Source organism: Tenebrio molitor, chromosome 8 (genome assembly GCF_963966145.1).
Source record: "Tenebrio molitor chromosome 8, icTenMoli1.1, whole genome shotgun sequence".
NCBI lineage: Eukaryota > Metazoa > Arthropoda > Insecta > Coleoptera > Tenebrionidae > Tenebrio > Tenebrio molitor.
Genome location: NC_091053.1, coordinates 5,611,483 through 5,630,449, shown reverse-complemented (window position 1 = coordinate 5,630,449; position 18,967 = coordinate 5,611,483). Strand labels below are relative to the sequence as shown.

The following is an 18,967-nucleotide window of genomic DNA, read 5'->3' as shown; positions in this document are numbered from 1 at the left end:
ACACGATAGAACTCTTACGTGTTGCACAGTGCACTTAAGAAAGTGTTTTGATGGCATGCTGCATGCACGCTACTAATGACCACATTTCGAGCATACCACAGGAGCAAATAAATAGATAAGAAATAATAAATTGTGAAACTTGACGTGAAATAATTGGAATTGTTTAAAAAGAATCTAGAAACTTAAGGTCAAGTCTTATTCAGTCGGCGTCGCAATTCTTCGAGCTCGACGAGAAAGGAAACACAAAACTGTCATAATAAATAAGTTTATTAAAAACAATAATAATGAAATAGCTTTACAAAGTTTATGTACATGGAGGGTTTCAATGAAGGATACAATGTACAGAGTGGTGTGTGTTGAAGAGACTCCAAGACTGAACAACAATAAACCGATAAGTAAAAATGATAATTAGTATTTGGGCTTAACCTAGTGTTAATTTACATAGGATACTAGCTCAAACGTATGGCTCCGACCAGTACTTGATAGTACTAGTACTGTGCCTGTCGAACATGTTCGCTTTGACTTTCGACCTCAGCTTGATATCCTTCGGCTTCAACATACTCTTGTGGTTACTCAAAAGCCTCGAGGGCGTCAATATCGACTTAGAACTCAACCCCGTGCACTCCAAGAAGTGCTCGTACGTCGGCTCCCCATTCCTCTTCGCTTGACTCTCCTTCAACACCTGCTCGCTCGCCACTTTGTTCTTCTGCAGCTCCAGCTGCTTCTTCAGCAGCTCGACCGAGTTACTGTTCAACGGGACGAGAGTGTCGTTGGTCGCCCTGATCAGCTCCACCCTCGTCGACGAGTTAGGCTTGGCCTCTTCGCTCTTCGTCTCCTCGTCGGTGATGTCGCTCACGCTGTACTCCTCGATCTCGCAGTCGTCCAGCTTGAACTCCTCGAAGTTCTGGCTCAGGTCGAACTTGTCAAAGTTTTCTCCTTGATTCGATTTGGGTTTATCTAAGTTTTGCAAATTCTCAAAACTGGAAAACGCCCGCTTGTCTGGCTTCTTGTTGATCTCCGACAAGAGCTGGTTGTTGAAGCCGGAGATGAGGCTGGAGACTGACGTGCCCATCACGATGGACCGCCGCGGCTCGAATTTCGTCGTCTTCAACTTCAAGATCTGCGAGTTGTTTTTGACGTAGTTGTCGTGACTGATGCGGTCTTCTTGCTGCTTCTCTTCGGCTTCATCTGGAATGATGATTTCCGACACTTGGGGTAACTTTGGTATCTCTGGTTCTTGCTTCTTCGGCGACTCCGACTTGATCGCCGTCTGCTTTGCCAACTGGATATTGAGCTTCTCGACGCACTTCTTCACAACCAAACTCGGAACACTCTCTACTGGATCATAATCCGAATCCACTGTCTTCTTCTTCGCCTTTTCCAACTTACTGATCACGTCTTGCGAATTGGGGGGGTTGATTTCAGCCACAACATTGATCTTCTTGAACGAAACATTCTTGCTAGTTGGAAGATTCAACTCCGAAATGGAACAATAGTCAGGTTCCGACTCTTCACACTCCTTCACCTTCGTGGGACTGCTTTGCAGCTTGTACTTCATCACTAGATTTGCAGGTTTCGGAGGTAGAGCTGGAGGAGTTCGCAAAATCTTCACTCTCCTCACCGGGACATCCTTCTCTTCGGTTTCCGACTTCTGATCCAAATCCACATAGAAGTGATCAGGACTTTTCAACAAACTCAACTTCTTCGGCTTCTCAGCACTCTCTGGTCGAGTCGGTGTGAAGGTCTCGCTACACTTGCTCAAAATCTGCTCATAATCGTTGCTATAAATACTCTGTGGAGTTTCGTAGAAGTTTGGGACTTTCTGAATGGGAGTCTCGTAGTACCCGTGCGAGTTCTCTGCGTTCTCTTTCACATTCTCCTTCGTCAGAGGGGGTTGCTTTCCGTCTTCTTCGTCGCTAAACTTCACCTTCTTGCTCTTCAGCGACTTCCTCTCGATATTGGGAGTTTTGGGCGGGGAGTTCAGCGAGTCGTTGATGTTCTGGAGCAAGATCTGGTTCATGCATTCGAGTACAGGGTTGTTCCTGTAGATGTCTCTCTGCTCGTCGTCCTCTTGGTCGCTAGCACTAGCATACCAATTGTCATTGGTCTCACCGTCCCCTTCAAAAACAGGAATCGAATCGGTGATCTTCGACTTCGCCTCCTTCTGTTCAACACTCTCGATGAGAACATCGTTTTTGGCGTCCACCGGATGAGATTCCTCCAGTTTGTTGATGACAGTGTTGTTGCACTCTGACCCACTCACGATGGAGCTGGAATCGTTCTCTTTCGTTTGCTCCGAGTTGACCCCGAAGATGTTCTCGATCCTTTCCGAAACCACGCTGATCTTGTCGGTCACGCTCTCTGCCGGGAGCGACTCCAAGTTGTCGTAGTCGTTGCTGGTGTTGTCTTCGTTCGAGCACGGACTCAAGTTGTCATTTCTCAACTTCAACACTTCGAAGTAAGTGCCTACGCTCTTGCGGTGTTGAAACTTCTTCGCTCGGCGACCCAACGAGTCTTTGCCTTTGTTCTTCAAGTAGATGTTCTTGCTGGACTCCGACTCCTTGTCGGTGTTGAAACTCTTCTCGGAGATTGTGGCGTAGATGTCGCTGCTGCTGTCGAGAGATTCAAAATTGGAGCTTTGGTAGTCGGTCACGACGTACTCGGAACTGCTGTCCAGGCTCTCCAGGTTGGAGCTAGGGCTGTAGTACTGGTTGCAGCTCTTGCAGTACTGATTCGAGAGCAGCTTCTTGATTTCGTTGCTCTGCTTCTTGATGATGTAGTCTTTTTCTTTCAGCTGATGACTGATGAATTTTTGTTCTTGCTTGAGGCGAGCCTCGAAGATGATGAGCGCGCGCAGTACTTTGGCCAACTGGTCGTCTCTCAGAGTCTTCTCGCACTGGTACTGCTGCTCTTTCTGCTGTAACCGTCTTGTGTATTCCGTCACGAGTTGGCGACATCGCTTCGTCTGCACTTTCAGGGCTTTTTGGACCATCTCCAGCTCGTTTCTTATCTTGTCGATCTCAGCTTCGGTACTCGCCATCTGCAACAGAGTGGTACCATCAGCAAACAACTAACAAACGTATTATAAACGAGTAACAACAAATCAACCAGACAATGTAGCAATCGAATTTTTTGGTGGTACCTTTGCTCGTCAAAAATAATTTTTGATTGTCAAGAAATCTGCGGATCTCTCTTGCAGAGTGTTTCGGGCGGTCATTTTCGAGGCGGACGGAGTGTAGCGGTCGATTTAAATATATCGAGCACACGGTCCTCCGAAGAGGAAGACGGTAGTGAAGAAGTCTCGGTCAAGGGGACCGCGCACGCGTCCTCTCGCCCAGAAATGCTAGGAATGCTGTTCTGCTTAATCAGCCATTAGGTTTTTTATGCGATGGCAAAGATCATCTTTTTCGACCGGCGTGCACCCTTTCACTGGCGTACCTGATTGGACAGGTCACGTGATCGACGTGGTACCCGAACTCGGAACTAGATTTGTCGAATGAGGTTATGGATCTGTTACCCACTTGTAGTACCGAAAGAAAAAGAAGTGAAAATGTCCAGTCGGAGGAAGTACCAAAGTATTGAAAGTGGATTTTTCCAAATGTAAAGTGGAAAATACCAATTATGGTTCCTGGGAGTACCTACATTGGAATACTTGAAAACATTCCGAAGGAAAAACGGGAATGTTTCTTTTAACCGCAGCCGGTGTGGTTTTAAAGATATTTTATTCGTCCGTTATCAGCAAAACCTTGACAGTCACTCGGTGTTAGATCGGGTCATCTTGCCGGCCGTGACATGTACACGTTTAAATACCACTTTATCAGGGTCCAAAATAGCATTTTTGATTTGTCCTTGGAGTGTTTTCGAAAGCTCGAGCGAAGATGGCATCAGGGGGGCCACCTGTCCGCCATGACGTCACAGTGGGCCCCAGGAATGTTAATACACCGAATGTTCAACCACGGCTGAAAAATCCGGAAAAGGTAGACCTCCGGGGTCATTACCTCTCGAAATGAATCCGGCATATGCATGTCATCAATTCGAATGTTCAAAGAAAGCTGACGCAGCGGATTGTAAACATTCCCATCTCGGTGGAGCAAAATTTCTCGTCTGAAAAATTTCATCCTGCCCCAACAGGTGAGTCTCAGCTAATTGGCATTTTTGTGCGGCCGCAAGTGTTATTGCGCCTCTCATTAGCGCATTTTTCCTGCAGATTCATATTTTCCGAGCTTATCGGAGGGGAAATGGCGGGGCAAATATTTGGCGAGCACACGAGAGCATTTTTTGATAAGGATTGGTGCGCTTCTTCGGCGAGTTGGAGTTGGTACACCCCTTCTGGGTCCGCATTCTTCGTGGTCCTATTAAAAGTTCACTTTTTATGGACCTATCAAAACAAGTTTTCACGATTGTTATTAAACTAATCCGACTCTCAAGGTCGGGTTTACACACGGACGGGTGAGATTCCTCCGAAGCAACGACCACGCTGTCAGGAGATAATTAGGATTTTGTTGAAAGTAAAAATTGGATGCTGCAGGTCAAGGCACAATGCAAGAATTTGTGAGGGGACAAGAATCGAAGGGTGCATAAGGGCTCGTCAGGACCTGAAGCTCACCAATTTATTTAGAGCTGCAGATTTAAAAAAAGAATTTGAAAATCTTGCTAAACAAAATGCCGGACATTGATTAGCATTAGATAGACATAAGCAAGGGATTACCTGATTAGATTGTGATAATGAAAAATTGTAAAAAATGTTTATGACGTAACAACATTTCCTTTATAAGATACAGTTTTATTGTTATATTGTTTTTAGTATGTACTTTCACTTCAACACTAGTCTTTCAAGAGTGATTTATTACAATAAGTAATAAAATTACAGGGAAAGACACCACCAGTCACTTTTAATATGTTGTAGCAGATTGCACACACAAATTCATAACCAGAATTCAGAATAAAAAAATGTCAAACAAGAAATTGAGGTTATGATAAAAGAAAACAAAATGTATATTTCCAGAAACATCAACAACAAATAAGAAACATGGTTAAATTAAGTCGTCCTCAGAATCCGAATCAGACTACATATTTTCTTTGATTTGTCAAAAATCATAGATAATAATTTGAATTTGTCAATTTGCCGCGTCAAGGTTAACTGCCAAGTTAGGAAATTCAAAATTACTAAACTGAAACAGCAAGTGATGCCAACATACTGTCAAATTGACAGTAGAGATGTCATTGAAAACTACGGGGTGATCAAGAAGGACTGTTTAAGTTGGTAATGCAGAATTTCATTTTTAAATGGTACAATGGAGTAACTTCCTGTTGTTGACGGCATCACACTGACAGCCGCATCGGTGACAAGTCAAATTTGACATTTCAAATTAAATTAAACATGCTGGTGAATCGTTCGAGAGAAGAGTTAATTTATGTTTAGAGCAAAATGGAGAGCACTTCGAGAATTCCTTTAGTTAATTTTTAGATTATTATTCCGAATCCCAACTTTGATTTCTTTTTGCCGTTAATTTTTACTCTCATAACCTACCATTTTGTCGTTATTAATGCTACGTCAGATATCTGTCAAATAAACCCACAAAACATATCCGGTTGCAGTGTTGTAAATAGCCGAATAAAAAAATGTTCTTAATTGTATTGCCAACTTAAACAGCCCGGTACTATAAGTGCTAAATTTAAGTTTTTAATATTACCTAAAAATTACAAATATCTTCCAAGTATTACATACATTACGGATAATTACTAAGAAATTGATTTAAAAATAAAGTTTTTTTTGCATCTACAAACAAAATCTACGTTTTTTTACTTTGTCAAGTGTCAAAAATAAAAATTTTCAAAAACATCAAAAAGAATTAGCATAAATTTTATTTGTTAGGTTCAGGTTGCTCAAGTAAACAATTAATTTTTAAAATACAAATTTTGAAAGAATTTTTGATCAGGGTGTTTTTTACGAAAAAAGATATCTGACAAAAATTAATTGAACTGCTTTTTGAATTTACACTAACACTAAAAGTAACGGGCCTTCAAATAAATTTATAAATAGAGCAACCTATGGAAATTCAATTGTTTGCAACATTTTTCCAGCGTAGAAAATGACACAAGAAACGCCTGATATTTTAACGAAATAAAATTAGGTTAGAAAATATTTTTAATTTTTGTAGTGCATTCTCCCTATTCTCCCTTCAGGGAATATGACAATATGAAATTGGGAAAAAGCTTACTATGCATACTATGCAACTCCGAAGAATAATCGGTTACCTACAAAAATTACTTTACACTGTTAAAAGACTTAGAATGTCTCCTACGCCTACTCTAAATATATATTTATTTGAAAGCCCGATAATATTTTGAACTTTAGACACCAAAATGTTTTTTGGAAATAACAAAAAAAAAAAAATGCGAGTTCATTTTAAAATGTTTCATTTATCCAAGTAAGGAGTGTGTGAGCAAGGCTTTGGGCCTTTATTTTTGTTTTTGTAACGTATGACTTAGCTTTATTCGCTGTCGAAACAGTGACTGACTGTCGCATGTCAGCGAATAAGCAGTGGCGCGAATTATTTCTTTTGCAAAAAACGGCTCTTTTTTGTTTTTTTTTTTGTGCTACTTTAAATCAATAATGCGATTAAAAATCAGCAGAAATGTCAAAGAGTACCCATTAAAAAGACGAGATGCGTTTGTAAAAAAAATCCATGGCCTGCTTGACCATAAACTTTCTGAACGCTCGTTACGTTCCAACTTTTTCTAGGATCAAATGTTTGTTCGAAAAATTTTTGATAACTGGCCAAAAAAAAAACGAAAAGAAAAATTTTAACAAAAATTTTAAATTTTGTACAAGTTGAAAGTATTTTCTAAAATTATCTAAATGTTCAGATTAAAAAAATTATTCGAAGACTATTTTTTTAAGTGAATAATAAAAACAAAGACATATCGGGTTTCTTTAAATTTCTCCTCAAAGTTGCGTTAAAGAGTCGATTGTGAACCCACCACGGATTGCGGATTCTGCAGACTGACGAGTGGTCCGTTCACAATTAACTCTTCAACGTCAACTTTGAGTAGAAATTTAAATAAACACCCGATATAATGGTGACAAGTCCCATTTAAGTTAATTAAAGCAAATTTTTGAATTATGAAATGAGACTAAACTCTTGCTGATTAGTTTATTAATTAAGTAAATTTAATTGGTTGTTATCACATTGCAACATGTTATGTACTTCTTTCGCCCAGCTCGTGTTACTTTACATATTTTAATTAATACTGTGTGCAATTGCAGAAAGCTCACGTGTAGAAACCTTTTCTTCTAATAGCAATTCATAATAATTAACTATCTAATCTTGTTATCAATTTATTTTATTCTCTTGTGGTAAGTGTGTTCTGCTGAATACTGACCACTTGTTCTGCAGAATACTCACCACATAACTCTTGCACCATTCATAAAAACTAGCTTGTGCAATAAAAATAATAATTATGTAGCACTAAGTGAATCAGTTTTGGATAAGCAACATCTACAAAGACAATTAATAAAAATGAATCATTTCATATGTGAATTTGAAAGAAATTTGCGTTTTGTGGTTGGGAAATGCCAAACATGTTAGCACATTTCATTATCGCTTTCGTAAAGTTGGTTAAACTGGTGAATCACATTTACAGTTGAATAAATAAAAATGTATGAATGGAAGTACAGAGACAAAGAAGACAAATAATGACATTTTTATCTCAGTCTATCACAAAAAATTATTATTTATGTTATAAGGACGAAAAAGAAAACATTTCTGACGATTTGCTGTAAATTGCTGGACGAGGAAAAGCCGAGTCCATAACAGCAATGAGTCCAAAATTTTGTTTTCGTATCATACATTATTTTTTAGTCGATTGCAAAAGAAATACTCGCGAAAATTTTCACTCTGTTGAAAAAGTGACGTTTGATCCATAATAATTTTCAAAAAATTCAGGTTTTTAAAAACTTCTTAACAACCCTGAGTGTTGCCATGGTGTTATTGACAACTTAACTGTTGTCAATTGTTGAACGTTATTCATAGCGGAGGAAAAATACTTTTCGGCCTAGGACAAAAAATAATGCTTTGACGAAAAAATGACGTTTTCGCCCAGATATTCAAATCGAAAAATATGTACAAATATAGTACAACCTACTACAATTTTTTTTTTGAGTAGATCTACTAAATATTTTGGTTTCTTTAATGTCGAAATCTAAAATTTATAAAAAAAAGTATGTAATCTAAGCTGAAATGGAATTCTAAGTATTACGTTTCACAATTTATGTTATTTTGCCTCATATCTCAAAAGTAGAAACCTGGCGAAAAATTTTGAAATAATTTTCGAAATTGGAGGCAAATAAACACGACACCAAATGAAAATATTTGTCGCAAATACCGGAACAGTGATCTGAGATAAGATTTGATTGTGACAGACCTGCAAACGATTGTAGACAAATTTAAAAAAAATCACCACAAAATTTATCTTGTTTGTACAAGTTTGTAGTGATTTGGAAATTGTACACTTGTCAGAACTTTTTAACAATCACATTTTTGAGTGTTCAAATATTGCAACATCTCAATCTGTTCCCTAAAAAACTTCATGATTTAGACATCGTCGGTTAGACCCCAAAATGGAATAGATTCATTTTGACACAAAATAAATTTCAAACAAATCTTACATCATAGATTCGCAACAGACGAGCAGATGCGTAAAATACTGATTTTACCCTTTTGCTTTCATTATTTAAACAGAGTTACCTTAGGTTAAACAGATAAGAAACTAACCTCGAAGACGACCCTTTTCATACAGCTGGAAAACAGAAACATTGTAGTTCTTGGAATCACAAATCTAGCGCTTCCACAGAAAAATATCTACCTACTAACAATACAATTTGGACTCCTTAGAGCCGATAGTAGCGTGTTCATTATCTTATCTGGCACAATTAAAAGATTATTAAAAAATTCGCGGGCTAGGTGTATAAATCAATTATTTGACGGTCGATTGATGGGTCCAAATTGCATGATTTGTGCCGCCGACACTCGCCTTATCATCTGTAGTGGGAGATAAGCCCACCATAATAATTAAGGGTAAAGGTAGGAGTCAGTTACGATTAGTCTGCAGATTTATGACGGCGCCACAACATCATTAGCAAATTGTATTTTGTAAGATGGTGGACATTTCTTGGAAAATTTTCGCCGTTTCTAGTCAGGACCAACAAATTCTTCCAAACAGTGATTTTTTTTTGCCAGCTCTTTTGTTTTCAATCCATGTCTTTTTTATTTCAAAAATGTGACATTTTTTTGACAAAGTTTTTTCAAAAATTTAAAATGGTTTCACTCTAAATTTTTCTGCAAACCGTTCTTTCTAAAATGAAAACACTTCGAAAATATAGTAAACGTGAGCGGCACCATTCCCACTTTGACTCTCCTGTAGAAACTTTGACCATCTCTCTCTGGCCTAGTCCAAAATAAGACAAAATTTGATTTTCCAAATCATTTTTCCACGTTTCGACTTGTTTTTAAATTATGCTTTGTGAATCTGATCGACACAAGGATCCAATCTTTGATTGTCAATTTCCTTTCTCACACGTCTTTTGAAAAAGCCAAGAAAACCCTAGCCCCTGAGCCCATTTCCAGTTTCTCTCCTACACAATTAAAAAAATTCCAAACATATTTTAGCCCTGCCCCATTCCCACTTTCGCCTGTGCTGGCCTAACTGTAAAAGTGCACTGATGGCAATTTATTATCGGTACGACCGAATCGATTGTACTACACAAGTGTGGCAAAGTGTGACAAGATAATGGCTTATAGGAGCCACGAAAACCCTCCAGGTTTGACCGACCTACTTCCGTCGCCGCTGCACGAGTCGACTTTTGAATAACGACCTCTACAAGAATGAATTTGGGTAGAAAGGGGGCGGGCTGGTAATGGATACCGAAATTGCCTCTGCTGGGGTCTAGACAGGTGACCATCTAAGGGCGGGCGCTTCCAACCTGACACAAAAATGTTGCAGACGTTGGATCCGACACGGTTGGGTTGCTGCAAATGCACATTTTTACAAATCAGTAAAAAATGTAAACGTTTTTGTTAACATTTGTGCAGCTAAACTCAGACAGGCTCCAAATTTCAAATTTGTATACAGGGTGATTCTAAAATCATTTACACACTATTTATAAGAATTTTTTGTGTTTTGTAGAAATGACTCCACCTTTCCGTTCCAAATATTTTTTGATCTAAAACGCCAACAAGTAACACTCCAGATTCCACAACAGCAGATGGTTTTGAAGTACATAAATTGATAAAATAACTGTTTATTTAATTGATATCTGAATGAAGTGTCCCACTCATTAAATAGATTTTTTTTAATTTCCAAAGCGTCGGAATTACACATTTTTAAAGGTTTTTAATTCTAAAACTACGATACCAGTAGGTACAAGTTTGTACAGGCGCATGCTATAGCTGGAATTCGTGACCGGTTGAGACTAGTTTTGACCAGAAATTACCAACTAGTTTCAACAAGTTGGAGAAAAAATTATTGACTATTCGTGCACTGGTACCTTCTCCTAAAAGTTTTCTAAACACGATTTGAAGTGATTTATTCACACTTTCAAAAAAAAAAAAAAAACAGCAAAAAAACAGATCAAAAATTAAAAACAATTTTTAATAAACCATTCTAGTTTCTCCTTTTCTTTTCTTAATTATGTCGACCTTTCTTACCTTCCGGACTAATCATCTAAGCCTAAAATTTTTTTCACTTATTGCAATTTACTTATTACAGGCATGATCACTAAACAAAAAACTTTTTATATCCACTTACCCTAAGAAAATTTCCTGCAAGTTGATACATCTCAAAAGAGATACTATTACAGTGCTATTTGTATTTCTTCGAAATGACCTTTTACTAGTTTTACTTGTACGCAAAAAAAATCTATTCTACAAAAGTGTAGAACTGCACAACTGACGGTATCAGACGTTGCCACATTATCACAACGCAAAAACTAATAAAATCCTGTGACTCAGCCTGTGATAAGCCACACTTGTTAAATAAATAATAATAAATCAGTATATTTGTTAATTATTTACTTTAAACCACAATAAAATAAATATTTTTTTTAATAAAAAAATGCAATTGGCAACAGCACGCTGTATTTAGTGTCTATTTTTGATTCTTGATTTCGAAAAAATCGAGTGTGTCAGTTAAATAATCGCAATCGTTGAAAACTTTCAAAACGACAAATCTAAACAGTTAAGATAATTTTGAAATGTATTGCAAGCCCATTAAAGTAGGATTGGCCTTAATGTATGTATTTAGTCTTGAACTAGTTATCAATAAATTAATAAATTGATACGTGCCAAATGCGTGATACGTTTTGAAAGTGAAACAATAATTTTTTGCAAGACCTAATTAAAAGAGTGAAATTTGTAATAATTTCATTTTTAGAAATTCGATTTTCGAATTTTTTCCGCAATCCCATTCTCTCCTTGTCCTTGTAAACATACAAAAAAAAACCTAGCGCCTAATCGCTATTCACGTCGTAACAAACACATCATGGGTAATTATGCTAAACAATAAATCCGCCCACGGGAGAAAACTGTTGGCATAAATTAATAAATACTGGATTTACTACTGTGCTAGTAATTATTCATTAAGAATTACTATTCAGCGATTTGCATATTCCTGACTGGTTGCGGAGCCGAATCCCTCAAGGCTCTGGTCCGCGCCCTATGCTAAGTCGACGACACTATTGACCCGGCACTGTCCGTAATGTGCTAAAAATATTATAGAGCTGATAAGGAACCAATAAAGTGATAAAACACGCCACATATCCTGCGACTGCGGTGAAGCGTTCCTTGCCGAGTCAAGGATGTGATAAGAAGGACAAGCGCTGAATTTACATTGTGTATTAAGAGTCAAGAACAAAAAGTACAATGAACTGTGTTAATCGTGGCTAATATCGCAAACGCATTAAGTGTGTGTTGTTTCCGGTCGGATTATCAGGGTTGACTCACTATGTAAAGGGAATTTTGACGAATTTTGAAAAATCACAGGACCTTCAGATAATTTCGAACATATCTGGACGTTTAACGACAGCTGGGTGGATTATTTTGGAAATAACGAAAGGGTTGAAGAAATTTTGACGAATTTTTGAAAAATGTTGAATTAATTAGAACAGATTTGGTCGGGGTGAATGCTTTGTCAGATGTGTTTGTTACTCCTGAACCTTGAATGAATCAATTGCATCATCTAAAGGGCAACAGAAACTCAAAATTTCTGAATGCAACAATATTTTGACGAATTTTTCAAAATTATAGTCAAACTGTGTCGAAAGAATTTGTTCAAAAAGAACAGAACAACAAAGCAATTCTGATTGTTGAATACATTTTCATGTTTACTTTGTGGTATAAAAAAAATGGAAAGATTTTGACGAATTTTTGAAAATATTTCTTGGAAGCCAACTTTTGACAAATAAAAATCTCTCCAACGTAAGTTGAGGCCTGAGCAGGCACCGAAGTAAACGAAACTTGTACTTTTAAGATAACAAAGTCGACGAATTTTTGAAAATTTTTAATTTAATTACAAGAGATTTGCTGCTTTTCATTTTTTTTTAAACAATCACAGTGGAATTGTGTCGAATGAATTTCCTCAAAATCAAACAAACAGTAGAGCAAATCGTATTGTTGAACGAATCATCATCATTTCCTCTCAGTTGTAAGAAAAAAGAAGAAATTTTGACGAATTTTTGAAAATGTTTCATGGATGCCAACCTGTGATAAACGAAATCTCTGAAACAAAGCTTGTTCTAGCATTGATTAAATGGCAAAATGTGCTTTCAGGATGACTGAATCGTAAAAATTTTGACGCATTTTTCAAAAATTTTAACGAACCGATCACACTCACCGTACTACATGATTCAGCGCTCGTAAAATTCTAACGCGTTAACCTAGAGACGTGCATGAACAAATTCATTCCAATTAGATAAAAACGTGACTGTAACGTACGTAATAACAAGAAAATGTTACACAATTAAGCTCCCAGTGATGTCGACAAACGTTTCGAGCCGAGCCAGTTCCTTAATGAATTTATTTGTCACAAATAGCTTGTTCGCATCTGCTCGTTCCACCACAACGACCGACCAGTCAATTAACATCAATTATTTGTCTTTATATCAATTAGTAAATGGAGGCTTCGAGCTAGGGGGCACAATCACGACGTACTAATTTATTCGAAAAAAATTTTTCACGTTATCGGATAGGTTTTGGGTCTGGTGCTGGCTAATTGGACTTATTTATGGCGATGGTGAATGGTGCAAAACTTGTTCTGCAGATTTTCGACCACAGAAGACACAAACGTGCTTGGTGGTGCTGAAGAAGAAGATTATCAAGCTCACTCTTCAGTTTTGACAGATCTGAGATGTCGGTGGTTCCCCCAAATATAAAGCAATCAAATGCAAAATGTCATTCTCTTGACTCTTTTCTTTTTCTTGTACTTAGTTTAGTTTCATTTCTTTGTATCTCCTATTTCATTGTTGCAAAAAGTGACACCATTTGCTCTCTATATTATCTAGATCTGCAGAAAGAACAGAAATGCTTGAGCTTTGACAAGTTTTGAACCTTCAGAGCTCTATTATTAACTTCTACAAAAAATAAAGGAAGACCTCGAGGATTTTTTTGAAAATTGAAGACAATTTTTTTTTGACAATTTTGATACAAGAGATTTATAAAAACACCAGATTTGTTGCAAGAAGTGTTTTTCACTTTCTCTGAATCTGAGTGAATCTAGGTATGTCTTGAAGGTAACCAAATCAAAGAATTTTGACGAATTTTTTGAAAATTTTGAGTGAGCGACTAGAAGCGAATTAATTTGTTCAAAAATAGAGCGGACTAAGTAAAATGACTAGATCTGGTCCTCCGAAGATATATTTTCAATTTCACAAAAATCACAATTTTTTTGAAATTTTCAAAAAATCAAAATCGAATGTTTTGCCTTGATTTATTTTTTTTATATCATTGTAACTAAGGTACTATACCTTTAGAAGGTAGCGCCATTCCGCTCCACAATTTTTCGCCTCGAAATTAAAAGAGATGACATTATCGATAAATCCCGTGAGTGTGACAAAGTTAGAAGTATACACAATTTTAAGGGATGTTTGTATCGAGTCAAACAGATTCTATCTTTGTCACAATCACAGGATTTATCGATAATGCCATCTCTTTTAATTTCGAGGCGAAAAATTGTGGAGCGGAATGGCGCTACCTTCTAAAGATATAGTACCTTACTTGTAACACGTTCTAACGCTTGCTCTTTGGCCCTGTTGCATCATTTACACTTTCCCTGAACTACTATTTCGATTACATATTTGTTTTTCAAAATTTTGTACCAGATATTTCCTTTTTTCTTTTTTTTCTTTCCTTCTTTCGGTTCTCTCGTTTTTTATTGCTGCAGCTTCTTTCAAATCCCACCACGTTCAGTTTTAAAATCTTTTTGACTACCTTATCTCTCAGGTGTAACATATCTCGACACAAATCGCGGCGACAAATCTCCAGATCGTTTCCACCACGCTCCAGTTCTATCAACATCCTCACTTCATCATGACAGCCGCCCCTCGCACCTCCTCTCATCACATCGCGTGCGACTTCTCGCACAACAATTTTTTGTCGCGATGATAGCTCGCGAAAACATCGCAAGAATTCGACATTAACAGTAAAGCGAAGAACAGCAAGTCATACTCGTTGGACGTGTAGACACAACAGTCGTTGTTCTTCAGACAATGCAACTGCCGGTGTTAATGACAATTCACACCGCACCCACGGTTTGACTCTTTGCAAAAATTTCGTTTTAGTACAACGGTGCTAAATGTTACGGCGGAGGAATGCGGAAGTGCCATTGTCTCCGCTTCTTGTCTAGAATAACAGAAAAATCGCAACAAGTGGAGGGAAAGGTCGATATGGGTTGGTGCGACATTAATATTCCCGGGAGTGCTGTGGTGTTCTTCGACAACTCCAGATTTGCGTCCCGTTGAATTGGCTTGGTCAGGGCGCGCTTTGCGCCTTCGTCGATTGTTTACCCAACGCAAACGTATTCTCCTATGACACATTTCGTAACGAATTTACATGGCAAAAGTTCAACCGTTGCGAAACGGAATGTGGGTTAAGTCAAGACAAAGCCGCATTGTTATCAAATATTAATGTGTTGCAGCAAGGCCATAATCGGACACGAACATTAGCACCGACGCCTAACCAATCCGTAGCAATTAAATAGAAAGTCGAGCACCGTATTCCACTTCTGATACAAAGAATTTTGGGATTCCGAAGAAAGTTGGTCAAGCTGAAACGTTATCTTCGTGGGGAACGAGTTTCGACGACAAACGGACGCCCCCGGCGCGACCAATATGCAAATAATGGACCATAATGGTAATTTATTTGATGGCGGGGACAACGGGCCGAGCCAAATGGTAATAGAGGACCATCTAAAATTCAAATGTTTTCAAAGTGGACAAAGAACCAATGTAATTTTCCACGTGATCTTCGCAATCTACTTTTATTCTTAAAATCGATGGCCCTAAAGCAGGTGCTTGAGGAACGCCAGAGAGACCAACAACAAACCGATAAATGCCAATTGATTGGAGTTGAACAATGTTGGTAATTACTAAAAAAAATCTTCCTAGTTGTGGTAACACTGGTAACTTGTCAAAATCTTTGACAGCGCTGTTATGTTATGTCGATTTGTTTTCTTTCGGGAGCGTTTCTCTCACTAACAAGACCGATTCTGTTTGGAACGGTCGCAAGAGAAGCGCCCCAGGGTCCGGGCCTTCAACCTCCGTGGCCCCCTTATCCTCATTAACATCTGTTCAGTCGCGGTGTCAAGACTTGGCCGCGGCGCTGGCGTCGACGTGCTGTGACAGCCGGCGGCGCAACCAATCGTAAATCATATCATTACAATTTGCGGACAGCTTGATGGGTCGTATTTCGTCGACTGACAAATTTTTGGGCAAGATTCCGACGCCTTCCTAGACCAGAGAGATTTGCACTTTCCAAGTTTTTTTTTGTATGAGAGCGCCGTAAAAAATTATTGCTATCAGACAACTTTTACCGGATGTCAAATTTATTCATTGGAGGTACTACACGCTCTTGTTGTCGCATTGGGCAATATACAAAACAGATAAGCTTTAATGGAAGAGTGAAATTTTTATGCCCAGTAAAACGAGCAACCTCAAATAAATGTTTTATGGAGTGACAAACTTGTTACGTCTAACTGATAAGTACTACCGACGCGTGGAATTAATATTGTTGTTTGTAGTGACTTTTTATGTTTTTGTTTTGAACATGCGGGTGTGCTGTAATTTGCAAGTATAATGAGTCCAATTTGACGTGTTTGGACGGGCAATAAAAACGACAAAATGTCAAAAAACACCAATTTCTAAAATGCCGAAATGTCGTGGAAGTGTGGTCGGCATCTAAAGGGTGAAATAATCTCCTTTCGCGTCAAAAATGTGCCGACTCACGTAATACCTGAAAGAAGCGGCCTGCACGCTCGCCCGATTTGTGGCCACTCGACCATGCATGGGATTTGGTTGGTACATACCTAGATGGACAGTTCATCGATTCCAGAAGCTTAAAATGAGTCACCATGAACTCCAAAAAAATTAAGAAAAAAATGGTAAACAAGACTCAAAGGGTCCAAATTTTTGAATTTGAAAATTTTTTTGGGAAATGTCTTCCAATTGTGTAAAATAAAAATGTGCGAATTTGCACTCGATTTTTTTCAAAACCATCAATAATGATAATCGCAACTTTTGTCACTTTTCAAAAATTCTGGCTGATTTTTGATTTTTTTTTTTACATTTGTGTGAAGTTCAAAACAGATGAAAATGTCACAAGGGAGTTTCAGTCTACACAAAGCGAATCCAGTCAGTACTCACTTAATCGAGTCCATTCATTAATCTGGTACTCTCAGTACCACCACTTGAAAAGTTGTTTTCTTTTAATCTTTTGAAAGTGATTTTTTTTGAGTTTTCTAAAAACAAAATTCTACTAAAGCGAATCCAGTCAGTACTCACTTAATCGAGTCCATTCATTAATTTGGTACTATCAGTACCACCACTTGAAAAGTTGTTTTCTTTTGATCTTTTGAAAGTGAATTTTTTTGAGTTTTCCAAAAACAAAATTCTAATCGAGTGCTTGAAAATGGTACTTTGCCAAAACAAATGTGAATTTTTTTTTTTTTTTTTTTGTATAAAGTCTTAGTTGTTTATTTTGTGCAACTGCCCTTTAACAGCTTCCACTTGTTAATTAGTGAATTATATGACAATAGAATATTTGCAACGTTTTGAGTAAATTCCCAGGAAGATTTCTGCCAAGTCTCACGGTGCATCCATTCATAAAGAAAAGCAACAGTTTCGGAACCACTCAAAACATGTCAAAATCGTAATAAACATAAATCTGTTGAGCAACTCGTCGATTTTTCACACGCTCCAACTGTATCATAATTTAGAATACCCGGTGGTCTCGTAAAACTCGTTTGTCGTATTTTCCCGGTGTTTTCCTCCCGGTACTGCACCGGAATTGACAGCTGTCCCCAACAACCCAAAACTGGTCAAGCCTTGAGATCTGTTCGGGATGGCGCGATTCTCTCAGATTCCGCTGGACTATTGACACAATTATGACCGGCGGCCATAAATCCTCCTTGCCCACACTGCCATTTGCATAAGTACCAGGAATGGGGTCACCACCCCGCGAATTGCCAATGACACGGGCTCCCAAACGAGTTTAACAACCCGCGAACACGACTGTCGAACAAATATCCCAGGAATTTACCTTGTTGTGCGATATATCCATGTCTGCGTAGATGGTCAGCGAGGGCTTCTTCTCCTCGGCGGTACCGCCGGCGTTGTACTTCATCGTCGCCGCCGCTCCGACACCAAGTTCGCCCGATTGTCAGGCCCCACAGCGTTTTTACAACCACCACACTCTGCACCAGAGGCTCACTACATGCCGCCACCGGGTACCACCAATTGAGCGCACGCGATTCTCCGGTTTTTACTCTAACACTGGCCCGACTGCGTACTCGTCATCGTGCTCTATTCCGCTACGAATTGTGAAATAAACGTTGGATGGAATTCCAAGCCGAGTTGATTGTGAACGGTTAGTACGTCCCTCTCCCCTCCATCGTACCTGACCGCAAGCTGGCGCGCAAAACATTCTGAAGGTACCACGGGCAAGGCGGAACGGGCGGACGCCACAAGGGGGCGAACCGACGTTTGAACCCCGCACCCCACAATTAATTACTAATTAGGAAGTACCGCAGTACTTTAGAGAACAACAAACTAAGAGATTGATGAGCATAAATTATTATTCATAATATGTAACAACATTGTGCAACGACCAAATTGTCACTCTAGCTCTGGTGCACATAATGCAAATTGTATATCCTTTCCAAAAGAGACACCAAGTGGTACTCCATATTCATTTTTTTTTATTTTAAGATCCGGCCTCAATTTTACTTAAAATGATGATGATAATAATAAGTTGTAGTAACACAGCACATAGCACAACGACCACATTTTTGCTCTAGCATCACGCCCTGTATAAATGGTACCACTAAAAATTTTCCAAAACTGGTTCAAAATTATGTTGAATTCTGGAAATGAAAGAGCTTAGGTGACTTGATAATAATAACGCCAATAATAAAAATATTAAAGATGACATGTAATAAATAAATCCGGCCTGGATGCCGTGCCCCCTTTTTTAAATTTTGTTTGTAGTAACAGAAGCAGACAACCAATCGTGTGCTGATTTCACTCAAAGTCCGTTGTTTGTATACAGAAGCTATGACGTCAGATGTGTATCACCCAAAAACCCCATTACCACCAAAATATTTGTTCCGATATGATAACCATGTACAAATTACATAAATTTACTGTAACTTTCACCATTGTGCAAAAGATCTTCATTTTTATCGAATCAGCTGAAAGCAT

General features: G+C 38.3%; 1 protein-coding gene across 3 annotated transcripts; it reads right to left on the bottom strand.

Moving 5' to 3' along the window:
- Window positions 1–249: 249 nt before the first annotated feature.
- LOC138136225 (uncharacterized) lies at window positions 250–18,101 on the bottom strand. 3 transcript variants are annotated; one of them, XM_069055302.1, is made up of 2 exons: window positions 17,808–18,101; window positions 250–3,040 (listed from the first exon to the last, which is right to left on the bottom strand). In XM_069055302.1, exons 1-2 carry the CDS (start codon window positions 17,889–17,891, stop codon window positions 455–457), a joined length of 2,670 nt encoding a protein of 889 aa, XP_068911403.1. In that variant the 5' UTR covers window positions 17,892–18,101; the 3' UTR covers window positions 250–454. The 3 variants fall into 3 exon arrangements, with proteins under 3 accessions (XP_068911403.1, XP_068911405.1, XP_068911404.1); XM_069055304.1 differs by lacking the exon at window positions 17,808–18,101 and adding an exon at window positions 10,810–10,968; XM_069055303.1 differs by lacking the exon at window positions 17,808–18,101 and adding an exon at window positions 8,778–8,897.
- Between the last annotated feature and the right edge of the window lie 866 nt (window positions 18,102–18,967).

Excerpts from the sequence above, each read along its gene's own strand:
- LOC138136225 (XM_069055302.1), bottom strand. The coding sequence starts at position 17,891 with ATGAAGTACAACGCCGGCGGTACCGCCGAGGAGAAGAAGCCCTCGCTG. Across the intron at positions 3,041-17,807 it reads TGGATATATCGCACAACAAG|ATGGCGAGTACCGAAGCTGA; the intron begins GTAAATTCCTGG and ends ACTCTGTTGCAG.